This window comes from Sminthopsis crassicaudata, chromosome 2 (genome assembly GCF_048593235.1).
Source record: "Sminthopsis crassicaudata isolate SCR6 chromosome 2, ASM4859323v1, whole genome shotgun sequence".
Classification (NCBI taxonomy): Eukaryota; Metazoa; Chordata; class Mammalia; order Dasyuromorphia; family Dasyuridae; genus Sminthopsis; species Sminthopsis crassicaudata.
The window spans coordinates 625,827,275-625,849,464 of NC_133618.1; the positions used below are offsets into that span (position 1 = coordinate 625,827,275).

At 37.3% G+C, this 22,190-nt stretch overlaps 1 protein-coding gene across 3 annotated transcripts in view; it reads right to left on the bottom strand.

The window, feature by feature from the left end:
* The window catches only part of WASHC2C (WASH complex subunit 2C), a 56,912-nt gene that overhangs the window by 21,859 nt on the left and 12,863 nt on the right, over positions 1-22,190 (bottom strand). For all 3 annotated transcript variants that reach the window (XM_074296336.1, XM_074296337.1, XM_074296335.1), the window contains exons 11-21: positions 20,396-20,511; positions 19,916-19,973; positions 18,847-18,906; positions 18,250-18,417; positions 16,890-17,011; positions 14,877-14,969; positions 8,868-8,981; positions 7,695-7,826; positions 4,867-5,033; positions 2,114-2,216; positions 247-393 (exon numbers count right to left, since the gene is read on the bottom strand). In XM_074296336.1, the coding sequence (XP_074152437.1) occupies positions 247-393; positions 2,114-2,216; positions 4,867-5,033; positions 7,695-7,826; positions 8,868-8,981; positions 14,877-14,969; positions 16,890-17,011; positions 18,250-18,417; positions 18,847-18,906; positions 19,916-19,973; positions 20,396-20,511 (1,280 nt within the window). The remainder of the gene's footprint in view (positions 1-246; positions 394-2,113; positions 2,217-4,866; positions 5,034-7,694; positions 7,827-8,867; positions 8,982-14,876; positions 14,970-16,889; positions 17,012-18,249; positions 18,418-18,846; positions 18,907-19,915; positions 19,974-20,395; positions 20,512-22,190) is intronic.

The following is a 22,190-nucleotide window of genomic DNA, read 5'->3' on the forward strand; positions in this document are numbered from 1 at the left end:
TAAGGGATTTGCCCAGGGTCACACAGCTAGGAAGTGTTAAGTGTCTGAGACCAGATTTGAACTTGGGTCCTCCTGAATTCAGGGCTGGTGCTCTATCCACTGCACCAACTAGCTGCCCCCCCTTTCTTTTTTTTTTTTTCTTCTGCCTCATCAATATATAAAAAAAAAGTTTTTTTTTAAAGAGACAAGAGTAGGATTGAATACAGGAAACACTGTAATTGTAAACTGAAGAAAATATTATCTTACTTTTTCTTCCTGCTTGGGCACAATGGTACTTTTAGATAGAGACTCAGTCTGATTGTCTGCTGGTTTCTCAGTAACAAAAGGAGCTGCTGCTTCTTCTTCTTCATCACTAAATAATGAGGGCACTGCCTGAGGGATTTTCTCTTTTTCCTACCAAAAGGGAAGAAAAAAACACCCATGAAATCCCCATAAAAGGTATGGATGGTATTTAAGTAACTGGTACATTCAATTCATTCATGCAACCAATCTTAGGTGTTCAATAATATGTTAGACTTTTTGTAAGGGGGAAGAGCATAGAAATCACAACAGAAATACAAATCATCTAGTTCTTTAGGATATATATTCTATTAAGCCATGGCTAAGAACATAACTTTCCTTTAGTATAGTATTTTTTATAGATTTGGCTTCAGTTTTGTTGGGAGCAAAAATGACAGAAAGCAGCAGGGTGAGGCAAATCCCATTGGGCCAGGATAGCTGGGTTGGGTTTATCAATGACACACTGGGTAGGCAAGTAGACTTCATGTTGGAAATACAATAGATAGGACATGGACTTTGGAAAATATTCTGGAATGAGTGATGGACCTGGTTAGCTAACCTGGGAATGCTCTATCAAACATGATGGTCAAATAAAACAAAATGCAGTTTCACTTCACTGAAGCAAAAGGAATAAAGAAAAGAAATGAGTGATAAAAGGAAATTATGATTAGGACACCAAAACTCAGTATAATTTGAACTTGAGACAGAAGGAAATGATGTCATAAAAGCATCTAAGGAAGGATATATAAATGCTAATATGATTAGGCTTTATTATGTAACCCAGTTGTGAACTTTAAGCAAAGAAATTGTGTTTAGGCAACTTATTAAAATATCAATTATAATTATATGAAAGTCTTAAAAATGATGTTTCTTTTTTTTGAAAGCTTCACATGTATGAGCCAAACTTTACTCTCCAAAGTATAAAATAGTAAAGGATCTTTTGGTCCAGAAGTGCCTTTTTCCACATGGAAAAAGTTACAGGTATACTGATTGTTCAGTTAATTTTATCTCTTATTTAATATTTATAGCTTATAAGCTTCCAAAAACAAATCATATTTAAAGACATGCAATTGTTCAGCTACCTCTCACAACTTTTCAATTCTAAAGAATTTCAAAAGCTCATGAAATCAACATAGCTTGATACTTATTTGTCATTTACAAATGGGAAAGATTTAAGCTCCATAGGCTTTGGTAAAATGTTAATACACTCACTATAAAGTGTTATTGTAAACTCTTTTCATTTTCGTAAACTAAAATTTCTCCCCAAGCTTTAAAGTATAATAATAATCTTGCACCAAATAAGAAAACAATTTTACTTGTAAAATTATGGTGACTAAACACTGGGGCACGGTGTCTTTGGAAAAACCATTTTGAGAAATAAAATTATACTTATTTTTCCAAAGATGAATCTGATCTTCCTATAATAATCTAATTAATAATAAAATTCAAGATCTGAATTTTATCTTTTAGAATATGATCCTAAAAAAAGTACATACTTGTATGTATCTTTGGCTAATGAACATAAGACAATGGTGAAATTAGAAGGGTGGCAATGAAGTCCAATGAAGAGAATCACTATATACAAGTCCAGAGATTTGGCATCTACTATTCAAATTTGCTATCCTAATACTATGTAGAAATGAGTTACTTTAATTGGTCTGTAAGCCTGTTCCACTAACCATAAGGTGACATTATGGGCTTGGAAATACAGTAGCTCCCAAAGGGTATTTGACATTCTGTCCACAAAGCCTGATCTTGAGTGCTAACTCATAATACAGAAGTCTAACTCATTTAGTATGGAAACAAAGTCATTATCTAAGCTGTTTAAAGTTACCATTTTTGCAGGAAGAGCAGACGGAGGAGGAGACCCAAATAGAGACCCGCCACTATCGGCATCTTCTTCAAAAAGGAGTGAAGCTTTAGGAGCCTTTTTCTGACTGTAAAATAAATAACAAAACCTCTTAAGTATTAAAGTCTAATTATAATAAGTCAGAAAAAATAGGCATAAATTTCTGAAAAAAATCCACTTGTTATCTTCTTGAGAAACAAAACCTCAATAAGAAAAACTAAGAAATCAGAATTTATATGAAAGAGGAAAGGGAAAACAATCAAAAAGTGTTTCAGAAAAGTAATATAAAGCAATAAAGATAGGTCAGGAAGATGTCAAAGTTATTAAGACTCCAGAGAGGGTTCCCCATTGATAAACATTCAAAGGATATGTTCAGATGATGAAATTAAAGCCATTTAGTCATCTGAAAAACTGTGTGGAAAATGATGTGGGAAACCTGGGACACTAATGCATTGTTGGTGGAGATGTGATATGATCTAACCATTCTAGAGAGCAATCTGGAGCTACGCCCAAAGGACTATCAACTGTGTAAACCCTTTGATCCAGCAGTGGCATTACTGGGTTTGTATTCCAAGGAAATCATAAAAGAGGAAAAAAGACCCACATGTACAAAAATGTTTATAGCAGCTCTTTTTGTGGTGGCAAATAATTGGAAAATGAGTAGATGCCCATCAATTGGGGAATGGATAAGTTATGCTATATCAAAATAATGGAATATTATTGTTCTATAAAAAATGATGAACAAGCTGATTTTATAAAGGCGTGGAAAAATATACATGAACTGATGTTGAGCAAAACAAGCAGAACTACAATAACAGCAAAATCGTGTGATGAAAAACTATGAAAGATTCAGTTCTTGTCAATGGTTAGGTGATTTAAGACAATCCCTACAAATTCTGGATAGAAAATGCCAGCTTCATTCGGAGATAGAACTATGGAGACTGAATATAAATCAACACATGCTATATTAACTTTTTTTCTTTTTCTTTTCCTCTTGAGATTTTTCCCTTTTGTTCTGATTTTTCTCTTCTACCATGATCCATAAAGAAATGTGTATTAAAAAAAAAATAATGTACACATATAACCAGAAAAACAAAAACAATTTTTAAAAAAGAATACACAGTGAAGTGGAAGGACAGGACAGTTATTTCCACGTTAAATCTGTATTATCCAAGACAAATCAAGCTGTGCAGAATAGAAAAAATAAAACAGAACAAGAGTTTGTTGTTTCATATGTAATCCAAATTTTTGTTATTTGTATATTGAAATGTACATGTTTATTTATATTTATTAAATTCATAAGAAAATTAATACACTGAAGGAATACTTTGACTTAGGTACATGAGGATAACTGTGAGTTAAATCCCCTCCTTACTTACATGTTACTTCACCTCTACATCATTCCCTGTTCTCTCCTCTTCTGTTTTGACACTTCTTATCCTCCCATTTTCTTCATCAACTCCTCTAATCTTCAGATTCTCCCCATCTATTATCTCCTTCCTCTTGCCTCAATATATCATTAGACTTCACTTGTCCCCACCATTTCCTCAAATTCTTGTCTTCTACCTTGCCTTCTTTCAATAGGCAAAGTCTCAAAGTTATTTCCCACTTCCTCCGGCTACCAACTAGTATGGCCTCTGAAGTCTCCTCCAGATGCCGAATTCTCTTCCTCTTCCCCTTCTCTCCATCATCTGACATTGCTAGCCCGTTCCTCTCCTGGTTATTTCCTCAGCTTCCTTGGGATCTACTTATCATCTTGATACAACTTTAATTTTCCCAAGGCTTCCAGACTGTATCACTAACAATTCACTGGACATTTCGACTTGGATGTCCTTCACACTTCTCGACCTCAGCAGGTCACACTCATTTTCTTGCCCTCTCAAACTAACCTGTTCCATTCTGGTCAGTTATCTATCACTCTTCTATGCATCCAGCCAGAATCTCAACCCAAGTACCACTTGTGATTCCTCCATCTCACCTTATATCACCCACTTGGGCTACCTACATCCATGTATGTCCTGCCTTTGATATCTGCTTTGTTCACTTGCTACCACCCTAATTCTACATCTACACACTGAGATTGCAATATCTCTGACAAAGGTCACATGAATACATCTCTATGGCCATCACCCCTCCCAACCCCCATTAGCATCAAGGCAATTTCTCTAAAGTGTAGGTCTGACCACCATACCCCTTACTCAGTGAGCTTATTACCACTAGGACCAAAATTAAAATGCTGCATTTGGCATTTAAAGCTTTTCACAGCTCCTTGGCCAATGTAACAAAGGCTTCATATTTAGACTACTGAAAATCCAAGTTCACATACTCGAAAATATAGACCTTGGTCAAATTCATTGTTCTTATTAAGATTTTGTTTTACTGTAAAAAGTCTACTTCTATTCTGAAGATAATACACTGGGAAAATGCTCCCAACAGTTAGCACAGTGTCTAGCATAGAGTAGGTACTTAATAAATTCTTGCTGACTTGACTTTGCACATCCACAAACATATTTTCCCTATAACTGGTGTTCACGTGAACTAGTTTGGGGGTTTAGAGGTTATGCTATGGGATAGCAGAAGAGTTGTTTCTTTGAATACAGAAAAGTAAAAAAAAAACTTCAGTGACCTTCCCATTCTTGGGAGATGCTCTTAACTTGATCTCTGAGGTTCCCTACTATCCCCAGTCTCTGTACTCTTCCCTACACAGCTGTCCATTCTACTGCAGCAATTGCTATTACCTGTCTTTAGCAATAGCAAATAAATCCTCTTCATCATCTTCCTCAAATAGACTTATCTTTTTCACACTCTTCTCTATGTGACTCTGCTTTGTTTCAGGCTTCTTAATTTCCTTTATATTACTATCAGGTATCCTACTGATCTGTGAATCACCCATGCTCCATTGGTCCTAAAAAAAAATTAAAACAATATTTTATCAATCAAAGGAACTTTTTGTCTACTTCTCCCCAAAAATGTTAATCCAATGAAGATACATGGGGAACAAAATAAAACTAATTAGAAGTTTCACTTTCACAAAGGTTTTTTTTTCCTTCATGTCTCTTGGAGGTAACCTGGCATTCTCAAATATGAGAACAGTGGAAACCAAGCTTTAGCCAGTTCCAACATGCTGGAGAAGTTTTGAGTACGAGCCCAGCAGTGGGCAGTATGACTGCTATCCAAGCTTAACCAACCTAAATTTAAAGAAGTTCATCAACAGAAAGCCGATCACCAGATGGGGAATATTTATGGTCACAGTAATTCATTAAACCATGCAGGGGAATGGTGTCAAATTAAAATAGAAATAGGAGCCACTAATTTGTTCATAAAGAACCCTGTGGACTGCATACTGATTTAGTTTTGAAGTGTAACAATCTATATTTTACTGTATTTTAATTTGTTTTTGTTCAATATTTCCCAATGACATACATTTTTATCTAGCTCAGGTTGCACTTGGGAGTTTTGGAGGCCATTAGTACCTGTAGGCAGCAAATTTTAACATTACTGGTCCAGGGCATAAAGAAACCAATGGAAGGAATATTTGCTGTTATAAAACAAAGATCCTTAAAGTGTTGAAGTAAACTGATTTGCACAAATTGGTTACTTTTGCAGGAAGTTTTAGTGCCTAAATTTATAAAATATGCTCTCAGAACTAACAGAGATTTCTGGTGGCCCTTATTAGCCTATTGTCTTCCCTTGAAAAAGAAAGAGAAAAGAGAAAGGTTTTCCTAGTACAGAGTTGTAGGTTCAATAGATAATGGAAATTTTTTTTTTTTTTTTAATTCAAGAGTTGTCAACCTTCAGTATTAGAGTGATAATGTGATTTAGAAATTAAAATCAATTAATTATACAGTTGTCCAATCTAGGAACATGTGCGATTCTTAAGCAAATTCAGAAAAATCTTAGGAAAGCCTTTTGACTCATCCCATTTGGCTCTTGAAAAACCCTTTAGCATTATACAATTATTTCTTCGTGTGTGTAATGCAGTCTTTGCTCTCAAGAATCTTACATTCTACTTGGACAGGAAAAATGCAAACATAAGATGTCCACCCTGATCTTGGAGTTCATAAGGAAGCCCCTGGGTTTACTGAATTGCACTTGGGGAGAAAGGAGACATGGTCAGAGCTACATTTTAGGAAGATCATCCTGGCATTTGAATGGAGAGTGGACTAGTGTGGGAGAGACCTTTTTCTCAATTCCTACAGCCCACAACTCTATTTCAGACCCTCATCACCTCATCCCTAGCCTGTAGCAATAGGTTTAGAGCTTGTCTTCCTGCCTCGGTCTCTCCCACACTAGTCCACTCCTTCTTCCCTCAGTGCAATTTTTCTGACACATCTGAGTATGTCTAGGTTAAGAGAAAAGTTCTCTTACTGAATAATGCTTAGAAGCTAATTATTCAGTGAGATAAAAAATAAGGTCAAACAAACACTACAGAAATCATGCTATTATTCAACTTGATACAGGCTTATTAGCTTTGAAAGTATTAGGGTAAGAATCTGAAAGTAGTATTGAGGTTGAAGATCCTTAAAATCTTTTTTTTTTTTTTTTAATTTTCAATTCTGACAGATTAAAAAAAAAACATTCAAGGCTATTAAAATTAGATCATTTGGGTCAATCCTTTTTCCCATTTTTTAAATGAAGAAACTAAGATCCAAATAGAATCCAAATAGAATTTCCTGGTTTCTGTCTCTATCCCTTCACTGAAATCGTTCTCCAAAACTACCAATAATTTCTTGATCACCAATCTGATAGTATTTTCTTAGTCATACTTCTTTTTTTTTTCCTTTTTTTTTTTAATTCATTTTTCCAAATTATCCCCTCCCTCCCTCCACTCCCTCCCCCCGATGGCAGGTAATCCCATACATTTTACATGTGTTACAATATAATCTAGATACAATATATGTGTGTAAATACCATTTTCTTGTTGCACATTAATTATTAGCTTCCGAAGGTATAAGTAACCTGGGTAGATAGACAGTAGTGCTAACAATTTACATTCGCTTCCCAGTGTTCCTTCTCTGGGTATAGTTATTTCTGTCCATCATTGATCAACTGGAAGTGAGTTGGAGAAGATCCTTAAAATCTTTAAGCAATGCATTTTGCATGTATCAAGTAGCTTTCAAAAGTATTTTGGGGGCAGCTAGGTGGCGCAGTGGATAGAGCACTAGCCTGGAATTCAGGAGGACCCAAGTTCAAATCTGGTCTCAGACATTTAACACTTCCTAGCTGTATGACCCCGGGCAAGTCACTTAACCCCAGCCTCAGGAAAAAGAAAAAAAAAAAGTATTTTGAACATTTTCATTTGACAAACTTCAACAGCATTAAGAACTGAAACACATGTTTGAACTAGAAAAAATATTTAGGACACTGTGACAATCTGACATTAATTTTGTCAAACTAATCTCTTCCTTTAAGAAAAATTAAGTTGTCTCCCTGATTAAAATGCGAGCTCTCCTGACAATAGGGACTATATTCCTTCTCTATTTATATGCTCAGGATTTAACACAATCCATGCAGATCATAAGCTTTTAAGAAGTGTTTCATTCATTCAAGATGATGGTAACTGTACCTCCTCATCACTGCTAAACAGTAAGGTGGATGGTTTTTTGTGCACTTCAGAAGATTTGGGCTTCTCTTGAGTTTGCTTAGGCAGAGATGATGAAGATTGTTTCTTAGCAGGTGTTTCTCCAAAAAGATTTTCCTAAAAAAAAAAAAAAAAAAAAAAAAGGTTCCCTGAAGTACTGAGTAAAACCAAACCACAATAGCTAGAAATCAAGACATTGCTCTTTTATCAAAAGGTTAGAAAATAAGTTTAATTAAGTCGACCTAGTGACAATCACAACCTAGTTAAAAGACACCTTTCAAAAATCACTAAATACCAAAACAGTAATTCTATTTCCTTATATTTCTGCCACAATACACTCTTGAGTTCAATTTTACCACTACAATAAGGGACAGATAACACAGATGAGCAATTAGGAAGAAAGATGATCTCCTCAATTAATGTAGCAGTAGAGAGAACATGATTTTGTTGTTCTTTGGAGTTTTTATTGTTCATAGCCAAACTTTATACTATGAAGGTTTTCCATCAGGAACCACTCAAGGTTGAGAATGTGGCTTTCAGGGACAGACAGCCCCTTTCCTACTCTCTTAGGTTTAAATCTGAGCAAGAGAAAAAACAGAACAAGGCCAAAGTAAAGATGTTTCTCTTTCTCTATATGGAATATATCCATCCTTTCTATGGAGAAAAGCCATAAGAAGGAAAAAATAAATGATCTTTAAATTTCTCTACTGCCAAAAATATTTAATAAATATGTTTATTGAAACATTCTATAAATCATCCAGTATAAATAAAATGACATCCTTTGAAGAGAGATATATTTTCTTACATGTGAATTTTTAGTGCAAAATTTCTAAAACAAAAACAAGCAATCCAAACACTTGTATAAGAACATTTGGTGATGAGGCTATTCATTCACAGATCCAACTAAGTAATCTAATTCTCATACTGGACCAAGAATTTCACAATTATTTCCTTCTTTAAAGCTAGGGAAAGTAAAACAGACATAGAAATGTCCATGCTGGGTGAATCTCAAACACCATTCTTACCCTATTTCCCTAAAAACAGCTGTTAGACTTGCTCTGTTGCACTCAGCTCATGAGGTTCTTGATTCTCAATTATTTATTGTAAAAAAAAAAAATCAATATTCAATATTTCTAATATTGAAATCTAACATTTTACCTCTTCATCATCATCATCATCGAAAAGAGAAAGTGATTTCTTTGTAGTGAGCTTGCTGGAATGGGAGGTTACAGCTTTCGTCTTAGTCACATTCGAAGCAGAAGAAAACAAGTCCTGTTGGATTAAAAATTAAAGTTATAAAGACCAGCACAAATAGGGCAACCAATTGAAAAAATTATTTTATCTTGTTATAAATAGCTACCTTTACAAAGTCTACTTTAGGTCCCGAAGGGTAGCCAGCAGTTTGAAAAGATTGGGTTTACTCTACTATTCTGGAAAGGTTTTGGAGACAATACTGGTACAAACTCTATTTGCTTTCTGAGAGCCTGTTTAGTTAAACTACTGATAGTGAAAAATGGAAAATGGTAATTTATATATATATTACAATAATTTCCTATATGATTTAACTAATGCAAACCAGTTACCATAAAAAGGAGACTAAAAAAACCTTCAGAGAACTCATGTCCAGGAAATATCTGACCTCTCTCTGTCTCATGGATAGATATGGCAGTTAAGAGCAGCACCATTTAAAAATATAAAATCAACAACAAAATCTTATGATTAAAGATGATAAGTAAGTATTGCTTCTTAGCTCATTGAAAAGCAGCAGAGGGAAAACAAGTTTAAAGAAAGCTGAGTAGGAGCCGAGGTAAGCAATTCATCCTTGAATCTATTTAAAAATTAAATGAAAATGAAAAATGAAACATGTTTAACATACTGAATTGCTTGTTGTCTAAAGGAGGAGATGGGGGAAAGAGAGAGAAAAATCTGGAACACAAGGTTTTGCAAAGGTGAATGTTGAAAAACTATATCTTTGCATGTATTTTAATAAAAAGCTATTATTTATATATTTTTTAAAAAAGAAACCTAAAGGATAACTAATAGAGGATCATGGAAAAGATCTCCAAAGATTTTTATGTCAAGCTCTCTTCACCATGATAAGGAAAGTGGTCCCCTTAAGAGTTCATGTGGAAGCTTTGGGCTAAACTGGAATGAGCATAGGTTCTGAAGGAGTCAGAAAACCCAGTTCAAATCCTACTTCTGACAATTTCTCTTGTGGGACTTTGGCCAATCATTCAATCTAGCTGGGCCTCCATTTATTCTTCTGAAAAATAGGAGAGGAGATTGGAAGGCTCCAGAGGGATTTTGTGTGCTGAATGAGGAAACAGAAATAGCACAGCCAAAAACAGTAAAGTCCACTGGTCTAGACCCAAGTATACAAAGAAAAAGTCTGGGCTAGAGGTGACACCACGTTGAAGTGCTAAGGAATTAATGTAACAGAAAAGGAGGAAGAAATCAAAGGAGTGGGAAAGATTCACACCATTTTTTAACTGCTTTCTCCATCCCTCTCTGCTCACCCCAAAGATGATTATCAACAATTATCAACCCTATTGTCTCTAGAAAGAAATACAAACTCCTGTTGGCCATCAAAATATCTTCCTAATATGGCTCCCAGTTATCTTTCCATACTTAATTCATATGAGCCTTACTTGTCCCTTCCACAGCTCAGCTCCTATCTGCTGGAGAGAAGGTACGTGCTTCTCCACTAGAAGCTCAACCTTTGCAAGTGATTTCTACCACACAACTGGCCAGAGTCTAGTGTCTGAATTAAACTTCCTGAGGTGCGAAGGGCATCTTGTGACTAGTTCCTCAGCAGGTGCTGCTCAGAAAGGAAACGGCCCTCAGTGGTTCTAAGTATAGCCTGTCCTTGTAAAGTCAGGATGACTCACTAGGTGTCTCCACATTCTACAGCCTAAACAGGATGCTTTTGGTTAAGACTGGGGAGAATGAAATAAATATCCTCCAGAAATCCCTTCTATAGCACTGTTTTTATCATTCTAAAACATGGGATCACAGGATTGAAAGCTGAATGAGATTTTAGAGATCACTTACTACAAATGCTTCAAATTGCACATACAGAAACTGAGGTTCAGAGATGAAGTTACAAAATGTAGCTGCAAAAAAGTGAATGGTTATATATCCCTAAATAACAGATTAAAAGGGAAAATGAAAGATAGGAACAAAATTAATTACAGAAAATTAAGGAGATAAAAGTAATGATTATCAAACTCAATGAATTATACTATTTCATACTCAGTAAACAACTCAGGTCCTCCTTAAAATGTTAAGCTGGCTTATATGTTTAAAAAAGTTAAACTAAAACTGTTTGAAATTTGAAGACATCACTTGAGATAAATGTAGACACTCTGGAGGGTTAATCATTCTTTTAGAAAGATGTTAAACGATTTCTGAATAGCTATAAAAAACCAGGCTAGAGTTCAGAAACAGCCACTATGCTCCATGAAAGGCATGTACTAGAAATAACTAGGACAAACTTTCTCCTTGGAGAGAGAAACCTAAATGAAAATGGCACATTTATTCAGTAAAGGGAAATATTTCACAAGACCTCCTTGGACTGTTTCTTTGCTTTGTACCTATCCTCACCAAATATAGGACCTGTCATCAATGTATTCTTATGTAAAAAATACCCAACTTCAAATCTTACTTTAGATTCTCTAGTGTCAGTCTTTCTTTATGCCCTTGTATTTCAGAGTCAACTTCCAGCTGCCTACTGAATGGACATCATTTTATTATCTCAGCATCAGATATATTTGAATATATCCTGAAATGAAGTTGCTGTCTCTTCCCCAAAACTTGCTGTCATTTCCCTGTTTTGTTAATGGGCCACCCATTATTCTTCTACTCATGCTGTTTGAAACCATCTTTGACTCTTCCCTTCTACATTTAAATTAGTGTCTACAACAGAGATATTTCCCACATTTATTTCCTCCTTTCCACTCTACCTTAGCACAGGTATCCATTAATTCTTACAGCCAATAACTTAAGATTTGGAAAAGGAATGTTCTCTCTAACAAAGTTCTTGCCTACCATTAAATAGTTCAGGAAAAGAAGGCTTGGTACCACCTACACAAATACTAGAGTCCACCTCATGTTACAGAGGAGGAAACTGAGACAAAGAGGGTAAAGTGACTTGCCCAGGATCACACAGCCAATACGGGTCTGAGGCCAGAGTGGAACTCAATCTTCATTTTACAGAGGAGGAAACTGAGACTAAGTGTGACTTGCTCAGCACAACAGGTTGGGCTTTTTTCATCTGGCTCAGGGCTGAGGATGCCTCTAGGTAATGTCTGCCCTTTCATCAGATCTCTAGGCCCAGGCACTGTAAGTGCTTAAATGCTTTTTTCATTCTTTTACTAATGCACTGTTTGGATGATAGTAACAGCTTCCAGATGAATTTCCCTTCCTTTAGTCCTGTTTTGATTCAACCTTCATGTTTCCCCAAGCCCAGAACTGAAAAGACAATTCCTCTGCTAAAAAAACCCCCAAACTCTTAACCACGTTCCTAATGCTTACTGAGCAAAATTTTCACTTGAAATCCTTGCCTTTAAAGTCTGGTGCTATATTATTTCCCCAACCTCACCTAGCATTATTCTCGTTTCATGTACTCTTATTTTCAGGCAAAGATTACTCACCTAATCCAAAACATGTGACTTTTGTTTTCTTCTCTGAATTACTCTAAGTGCTTGGAACTTCATCTTCTCCTGACAAAATTCTACCCTTTCAAGACTCAGGCCAAATAATAACTGTTCACTAAAGCCTCCTTCAATTCCATTCCTGATGTTAGCAATGACTTTTTTTCCTTTGAAGTTCACATAACTCTGCATCTTTTACATGCACTTAATCTATTTTGTGTCTCACTTACTTGTGTACATGTACCTTAATTCCTACGCTAAATCTATACTCCTTTGGGGAAGGGATGTCTTATCTGTTTCTGTGTAGTGCCCAGCCCAGCACTCTGTACTGTGGTACTCAGTAATATCTGTCTCATTTAGATTTAAAGTCCATGACAGTATTTCCAAAATGAAGATGATGGCACAAGAGGAAAAATATAAGTAGACAGATTTGATTAGCAGGCCAAGAAATAAGACAGAATTCACAGAGGATTGTCTTGTGCAGGAATCTCCTGACAGTCACCTGGAAATCATCAAACAAAAGGGTTTTTGCTCTCTCCCACAGCCTGCTCAGAGAGGTTCCCAGTGTAACTAATAGGAGGTGGCATCTAGCAACAAGAGCCACCCAGAATTGGGGTTCTCAGAGTCCTTCAGTACAGAGGTCAAGGAGCCTATTTCTCCACTTGACAGGAAGGGCCTTGTGTTTGCTTTAGTTAGTAATCAATAAGACCTAAGTTTCCGTAGCTGGGAGCTGAGAAAACAAAGGAAGAACCAAGTCCTTATCCTCGAGATCACATCTCAATGGGGAAGACAAGGTGTAGATGCTGACTCCTCCAAAGGGAGGGGAGCCCTCGCAGTGGGAGAGGTTGGACCCCCAAGGTTAGGAAGTTGAGGAAGGGTAGGCAGGAGAAGGAGCAGTAGGAGTCCTGGCCCGGCATAGCTGACAGTCAGGCACTCAGAAGTAAGGGGACTGGATTAGCTGAGAGAAACAACAGGGGAGGAGCGTCCTAGGCCAACAAAGGGCTTTCTATTCCATCTGGTAACCTTTGGGGAGTGCTGAGAGCTTTCTGAGGGCATGTATTGGGGAGATGACAATGATTGGACCTGCAGCTTTGGAGGCTGAAAGGAGGAGGGCGCGGCCCGAGGCAGGCACACCCTCCAGTAGCTTTGGTGAGAGTCTGGGCTGAGGCGAGGGGTACCCACACCAAGGTGGTGGCCACGTGGCAAGTCATTAACAAGGTAGAAACAAGAAGACTCATCATTGCTCTGCAGTGGATGTTGGAGACTGAGACAAGAAAAGAGGAGGTGCAAAGTCAACAGCCAGGCTGTGCAACAGAATGGAGTTCTGACCAGCTCAGAGTTACTTCTAACTGACCAGAAGGGTTTTAAAATGGGAATGGAGAATGAGGGTGAAAACTGATTAGATTAAACTATCAAGCTAGAAATGATAAGGTGAGAGTCAAGACAAAGAAGGGCCATGCTGGAACCTCTAGGAAGCCTTGAGACCCAAAGGGCCAAGGACAGCGACATTTTCAGATCTACAGTCAGTTAAAAGCTAACTAAACTAGAGCTCCCCACACAAGAAGATAAAAGAGAAACCTCAGTACCAGTCTCTGAGACACGACTGACCCAGCTACAACGTCACAATGAAAACCTCACTCTAAAGGAACAGAAGGCCCAGCAGTGTCAGGAAGACACATTCTCATGCAGAAGTGATGGAACAGATGGGGGAAGCATGACCTCTTCAGAGAGGACTGATGGAAGGAAGGAGAGGTCAGATTGCAGGGAGACTGTAGCCAACAGGAGAAGCAACTGCACGCCTGGCCTGCAAGTTGGCCCCAGGCCTGCCAAAGGCATGAGAGCAAGTGAGAATGGGGAAACTGAAAGATCAGGGAAGGGCTTGCTCTGCTCAGAGTGCGGAAGCTGAGAAAATCTGAAAGATTATTTGTGATACACGATCTTGTAAGAACTCCCAAGAGTTTGTACTCTCTGTCCCTGAATGGAAAACAAGCACTTTTAAAAGGCAATGACCCAATAGGGATTTAGAAGAGCTTGGTTCCCTAAGAGTACATGCTCTGAGCTGAATGTGTGGAAACAAGGGAAAGATTCCTTAAATCTCTTGTGAAGACTATTTTTCTCTTCATAAATACATCTTCTTGAATCTTTCCTTTATTATCTCCTTGTTACTTTTTAGTAAAAAGCAAACCAAACATTCCCCTCCCTGAGGTTACCATCCTGCCCCCAGACAACCTCCATGGACGAAGGTCAATTGTGGTGGCTGGTCAATGCCCCAGGTCAGAGCAGCAGACACTGCAATTGAGGTGCTGATAACCAGGAGGATCAAAATCTCACAGTCATAAATTCCAGGTCACTCCAAAACCAAATAACATCAGTTTATGATAAAAGGAAAGGAGCAGGAGGCCCCTCTAGTGAAAATGACCAGATCCTGGCTTTCCCCCAAATCTCTCCTAAACTCAATTTCATCAACATGACCGAGCTTCAGAGAACGAAACCCAGAAATATATGAATATCTCACCTCTGAATCCTCCTCATCTGAGAATAAACCTTTTTGTTTCTTGGAAACTTCTTCTGACAAGGCCTTGAGATTTTTGCTGGAAGATGGCATAACCTTTGTTAAAACAAAAGAAAACACAAGAATTAAAGAAACCATCTTTGGTCCTTTCATTAAATAGTAAGAGCCTAAATCTAAATAAATAAATGTCTGTGTAGTACTGATACCCAGAAGTTTTGCTTAATTTCTTAAAAATTAGGCAAAATCCTTTATAAATATTGTCTCTTTGATTCTCAGTAGGTACCATTAATACTCCCATTTTATAGCTAGTAAAACTGAGGAGGGCAGAAGTTGTGATCTGCTCAGGGTCACACAGCCAGTGAATGTCTGAGATTCAGGCTTTTTGAGTAAGGCTGGTACTTTATCCACCTCACTGCCTCAAAAGAGAAAATAACCTTTCTGAGAGCAAAATGTAGAACAACTCAAAAGAAGTCCTGTTGTATTGCTTTAAAATAATAATGTTTGAATGTCTATACACTTAAAATGAGAAAAAAAAAATCTCTAGTTTTGGATTCTACATAAAATATGCTTCAAAAGCTGGTTCTGCCCCTTCCTGGGGAGAGCTGAAGTGTTCTGAACTGTGCAGACCTATCAATCAGTCAAGTCTGGATTTTCTCAAGTTGGAGATTTTCAATTGCTTGCCAACTGTTATTGCCAAAGACCTTTGAAACTAAAGCAAAATCTCAGCATTCTGTTCTCTCCCATGAGCATTAGGTAGAAAGAACATTTCCATGTGCTCTCAAAATAGGTCAACATGTATATATGTATACTTCTAAGTCAAAATATACATGGAAATTTCATTATGAATTTTTTCTACATTAGGACAAAGCAACATGTCACAAAGGAAGTATTGATGCAAGAAGGAAAAGAAAGATATCAAACCCACACTAATAGATCAACTTTTACTCCAGGCTCTGGTGTGTCTGAGTAACAGGTTTTAAACAAAATATACATGGTGTAGGCATTGAAAAGGAATAGAATTTCACTAAGGATTAATAGATGATTAGATCCTGGCATACTAGGAACCTTAAATATGAAAGATAATTAGGATTTAGGTAAGAAAAAGGAATCAGAATCCTCTATTTACTCTCCAGTACATCCTTATGCTTTACCAGGACCTGTTCCAGGCTTCTGGGCTATAGCCCAACCTCCTTCTGCCTCTCTTCCTATGCCCCCTGGCCTGAGCATATGTTGCCTTCTCCCTTTAGAATATAAGTTCTTAGAGGACAAGGACTTTCTGCTTCTACTTGTATGCCCAGAAGTGCTAGGCATAAAAAGCACTTCACAAACACTGAGATCTGTGGAGGGTCCCTCACCATCACCTTCTGAATGAAAAAACTCTTGCTTGGAGCTGGATAATTCCCCATTCATTAAGTTCTCAGCTCTTTCCTTTCCATGATAACCTGCAGCTTACAGCTGACCTTGCCACCTGGCTTTTGGTCCTTAGCATCATTCCTCTTGGCCAGATATAACTGGGGGAATGAGAGAAAAAAGCAGGCAATAATACTCTAAGGAAGTTCAATTCAGCCACAGTTCTCAAGGATCCACTGTATGTATAATATGGCACCAAAACCTGGGGAAGAAGGATGGCTTAGATGAAAAATTCCCCTTCTGAAGCTTATGCCAGTAGAGGACATAGGCAATTCAGAAGGAAGAGCAGCTCAGTGAGGTGGAGGGGACTGGCAGGTCTGGGGGGGCCCTTGAGAGCTGGACGGATGAGGCACAAACCCCATGGCTTGCACTCTGTATTAATCTTATGTTAATGTGTGTCTCCCTGTCCAGACTTTGCTATTTTCGCATTTCTCTTCCTGCCCAATACAGGAGCCCATGGTAGGTGCTTGATGAACATTCTTTTAATTGGATGTTAGACTTATTTTGTAATACAGTTCAACTCATTTTAATTTGGTTCAAGGTGAACTAAGTATAGACTCCCCCAAGAAAAACACCCATGTGTACAGCCACCCTCTCCTCCATCACCTTCTCAGCTGCCTCCTTGGTTTCGGGACTGAGAGAATCAGAAGAAGGAATGACTGCTTTCTTTTTGAAGAGATCTTCCTCTTCCTCCTCTTCCTCATCAAACAGATCAACAGTTGATTTGACTTTGATTTAAAAAAGAAAACGTTGTTTTGAAAAACTTAGCACACCATTAAAAATAGCGTTTGTTATTTTTTAAGGGAAAAAAAGCAAAATAACAAGATGACCAGCTTCCACACCCCATCAACCTCAAGACTAATGCCAGAACATCGGTAATGTCTTACAATGAGCTGTAATTTGATGAAGCGAGCGCTACAGGAATGAGGCTTCATTCAATACTGAGGAAAACATGAAATCGGTACAATGAGAAGGCAGTTAAAAATATGGGAAGTAGTGGGAGGAGGTGGGATTTTTCCTCAAAGGCCTGAAAGGCTAACAGTTGTCCAAAAGTCACACCAGCTTCAAAGGAAGATGACAACTGAAGCTGCCTAAGACATTAGGAACATTCTTTTTTTTCTGCTAACCTATTAATCAACACAGTCCTCCATGGGCAAGGACCTTTGTGGCTCTTCTTAGGTTTCATTTTGTTACTGCTCATTTTCTCACTCCTATTTTAATTCCGTCACAGTAAGATCATAGGACTTGAGAGCGGAGAAGTAACTTAGACAACACCTAGGCAAATTGCCTCATCATATAGATGGGAAAAATGAGGCTCAGAAGGAAGAAGTGGTCATCCAAGGTTACAGAGATAGTGAATTATGAGCCCACGGCCTGTGACTACCATTGCAGGGATTCTCCTGTTACATGATGAAAGAAACTCTCTGCTTCTACACTGAGGAAACTGGGATTATAAATTAATCCCAATCCCTAACATTAGCCAGGGCTGAAGAAGTAGTGGTGCAGACCTGGACTGGTTACAGGAAGACTGATCTGGGATCCAAATGGTAGCCCTCTGTGCAGGAAGAATGTAAAGTGGTTTTCAGACCTTCAACAGGGAGAAGCTGAGGCCCTGGGAAAACTCCTTGCTCACAATTTTTAATATGCTTATTGGTGGCCTCAACTTTTGTGAATTGTTTTTTAACTGTCTCAGGAATGGCTCTTCCCTTGGGTATTTGGACAAATCTTTATTATAAGGATTTGAACCCTCAGGCTTTGAGTGATTGATTGCATCAGGAGCTGAATACAACGAGGCTCCTGATGTTGGCAGGAGACTTTCTTCCAGCTGCTGAAGACATCTGCTCCTTTGCCAGTATAAACCAAGGCAACATGCAGGGTGCCCTGAATAAATCAGAACAACTTACCATGCAGCCCTAGTTAAAAGTCATTTCAAATAATTTGCATGAAAATAGAAGGCAACACATACCTGCAAGTCCAGGTTTGCTGCTAGATGTCACAAAGAAGTCATCGTCATCGTTATCAAAGAGACCAGCCGGGGCAGGGCTTGGTGGAGTTTTCCCTTGTGAGGACTGTGGAGGCCGCTGGGGCTCCTTTGGTGACTGAGCTGAAGGAACACTGAACACGTCGGCATCGCCTAAAATCAGAGGAAGGTGAGCCAACAGATTTAGGGATAGTGTGCCTCACCATGCCATATAAAGCTAATTTCCTTCAAAGATTAATGACTTTCAGCTTTTTCAGAAATACTTCTCCTCCAGCTATAAAATGTTACAACCGCTGAAGAAGGCCAGTTCAAATACATTCCCTCTAACACAAATCATCTATTCTTTGGGAAGCTGTTTTTTCCAAACCCAAGTCTGTGTATAAAGGTTTGTTGTCAAGGGGCAAGGACCATGTGTGAGTATAACAGCCAGTCTAATAAACAAACTGATGCTCTTAATAACACCTCTGAAGTCCTGAGTTATCTATCATCACATGGCTAGTCAGATCTTTGAAGGTTACATTTTTAAAAAGATATGTTAAAAATGACAAAAGTAAAAAGATGAAAACTTAAAAATGGATATACCTAAGAACAAAGACACAGCTCCTGCTGGTATCTTTTTTACAGGTTTGGATGACGAAGTCTCTGGAATAAGGAAATAAATCATTAAATTCACTTTTTTGCAAATTCAAATTGGAGAAATGCTTTTGGTGGTTGAAATTAATTGATCTTACATGTGCTACTTTTAAATTCATAGTTTAGTTTTTTTTTAATTTGACATTACTCCTTCAGGTGGTTAACATAATCCAAGGACACATTTAAAGGGAGATTAAAATAGTGTAACAGGATTTTAACTCTGTCCAGATTATAAATGTTAGTTTATAATGATCCCTTAATAGTATAATAGGTTGATATTAGTAGTCATTTCTTGCTTTCCTGCCAGGTAAAGGAGGAAAAAGAGAATGTCAGAAAGCCCCATAGACTTGCTGATGGATAAAGTGATGGTGAGTACAATCCTAAAAATACTTTCCAATAGTCTCTCTATTCAGGAGAAAGAACAGAGAACAGTAAAAAGGAAATGTGTGTATATCAATCACTGAATACTTATTTAGAAGTGATTATTCCACAGCCTAGCAAGGTTGCTACAAACTGCCTATTTCAGTTTCCTTATTTATTAATGGGGAGAATAATCCTTTGTATTCTATTTTACAAGGTTATTTTGAAAAAAGTGTTTTGTAAATCTTAGAATGCTAAGTATATGTTATCATTATTGATCAACTGTTTATACAAACAAAACCTTGGAGATATTCCTTTAGAATACATTTAGTTTTACCCATATCCAATATTTATTATAAGTCACTTTTCTTGTCAATCTCTGTAAGATGAGATAGTTAGAGAACATTTCCAAGTTGTTCATTCTGTTGGGCTAGATTTGAGTTTACAAACAATACTTTTTATCATTGCTTTATATCATTGTAAGAAAAGAAAAAATTTCTTATGATGATATAAAACATATGAACTAGATGCTTTTAACCGGACTAACGGAATTATGCCTAACAAAATAATTCCTGGGAACAAGATAAATTTAGAGCCTTAAAACAAAATCTTGAAAAACCTCTTCCCCTAGTAATACAAATTCAGATCTCATCCTTACCTTCTTTAGCTGAGGTTTGATTTTCATTGTCTTTAGGGGCTTCTGAAAAGAGGTCACTCTGATCATTTCATGGAAATCAAATGGGTAAAAAAAATTAATAATGAAGTATTAAACATTTGAGATTTTTTTCCCATGCTACAGGCAACTAAGGCTTTTACTGCTCAGTGTAGAAAAGAACCCTTGCAAAGTCTAGGATGCTCTCTATCATCTGTCTGACCTCCTGAATTAAGGTTGTTAAACAATTAAGAACTTGAAAAACCATAGTCTATCCTAGGAGTTAATGCCTATAAATCAGGAGTATCACCTAGAAAGTATACAGTCTACTGGTCAGGAAAGCTGCAAATGACTATCTCTTATACATCAAAGGACATCAGGATAGCATTCAAAGCAGGAAAAGGAACAGTGGCTACATAAGGTAGAGAACCATTTTGGTAAAAGGGGGAACAGATTATTCTTTTCTGCCTCCTATCTCCAACTGACCTCATCATCATCATCAAAGAGTCCCATTCCTCCACTAAAAAGACCTCCTCTAGAGCCAAATGGTGAGAAGTCTTCATCTGTCAGTTTAGGTGGTTTGAACATGTCATCCTCTTCATCTGGGAAAGAAAAAGAAACGACAATTCTGAAAAATGCAAATGAATGAAGAGTCCCACTTTGCAGCCATCTCTGCAAATTTTTCACTAGGAATGCAAAAAGAGGATGGCCACAAATAAGCCCTGAATTCAAATTCTAAGGGGTTTAAAATCTTCCACATGAACAGTAACACTTTCCAAATCACTGAGATTTGTTTGTGGTGTTCTGTTGTCCTTGTCCTCTGGGAATTTATGGTATATGTGGGTAATTATGCCAAGAGAAAATCTATATTGAAGAGATATGCAAAATTATCGTTCTATAAAAAATGATAAACAAGCTGATTATAGAAAGGCCTGTAAAGATTTACATGAACTGATGCTGAGCAAAACGAGCAGAACTAGGAATACATTGTGCATAATAAAAGCAAGAATGTATGATGATCAGCTTTGAAAGGCTCGGTTCTTCTAAGCAGTTCAGTGATTGGAAGCAATCTCAATAGACTTTGCACAGAAAATGCCATCTGCATGCAGAAAAAGATCTAAGAAGACTGAATGTAATTGTTTTTTAATCTCTCCCATTGTTTTCCCCTTTTACTCTGATTTTTCTCTCCCAATGATTCATAAAGCAATGTGTATTAAAAATAAAGAAATGCAGATATAAGTTGGTTAACAAATTCTGATAAAATGCTTATAATATGTATATCTATTAGCAATAAGCAGGATTTAGGAATGTTGAAGAGAACAAAAATCAAATGTTCCAAGTTTATATTTACATAAGGTATGGGACTGGTCCTAGAGGCTGTTACTTCCTGTATAGCAGATAATTCTGTGAGGGGATGCTCACTTGTTTGGTTACTTCCCTTCTTAGGGAAGATTCTGTGAAGGCAGAATTTACAAAGATTTCTGAAAGGAAATTAGCCCAGAATGAACAGTATTTCAGACTGGACAGTTATTTGGACAGACTTCACTTAGTGCAAAATAATACTAAATGTACTTAAAAAAAGACATATGGGTCTATGAATATTCAGAGGAAAAAAACAATCACTTTTAGCTAGAGTTCAAGGCTGAAGGAGAAGAGATAGTATCTGAAATGAGCCTTGAAATGCAGGTAACAAATAAGAACTGAGATGGCCTCCCAGGTGAGGGCTGAAGAAAGTGGAAAACAATTCCAGGTAGTATAATAGCTAGGGACTGATAAAAATGCAGTGATACTCTTATTTCCTGGAAACTGGACCATTACACTTCTACAAGCAGAGGATCTGAGGCTAGTCTACATTAAGCTAGGGACTGATAAAAATGCAGTGATACTCTTATTTCCTGGAAACTGGACCATTACACTTCTACAAGCAGAGGATCTGAGGCTAGTCTACATTAAGCTTATGAAAATGACTAAAATCTGATCATCTTTTCTCACATAGGCTCCATCATTCTATGCTTATACAATTGATTTTTTGAACCTAAGGGAAACATTTATCTTCTAAATATCATAGAGGAGGCAACTTCAATTGCTGATAATATATTAAGATTTTTCCATTTTTAAAGTCTAGATTGAAAATCAGAAAGGTATTTCTAAATGCTCAAATCCCAGATGTTCTAAAGTCTGGCCAGGAACCAGGATCAAGAAAACCAGTATCCAGTTCCTAAGATGTAATCTTTCATCCTTCTGAAAATGAAGGCCACACTGATGTTTCACCATTCTCTGG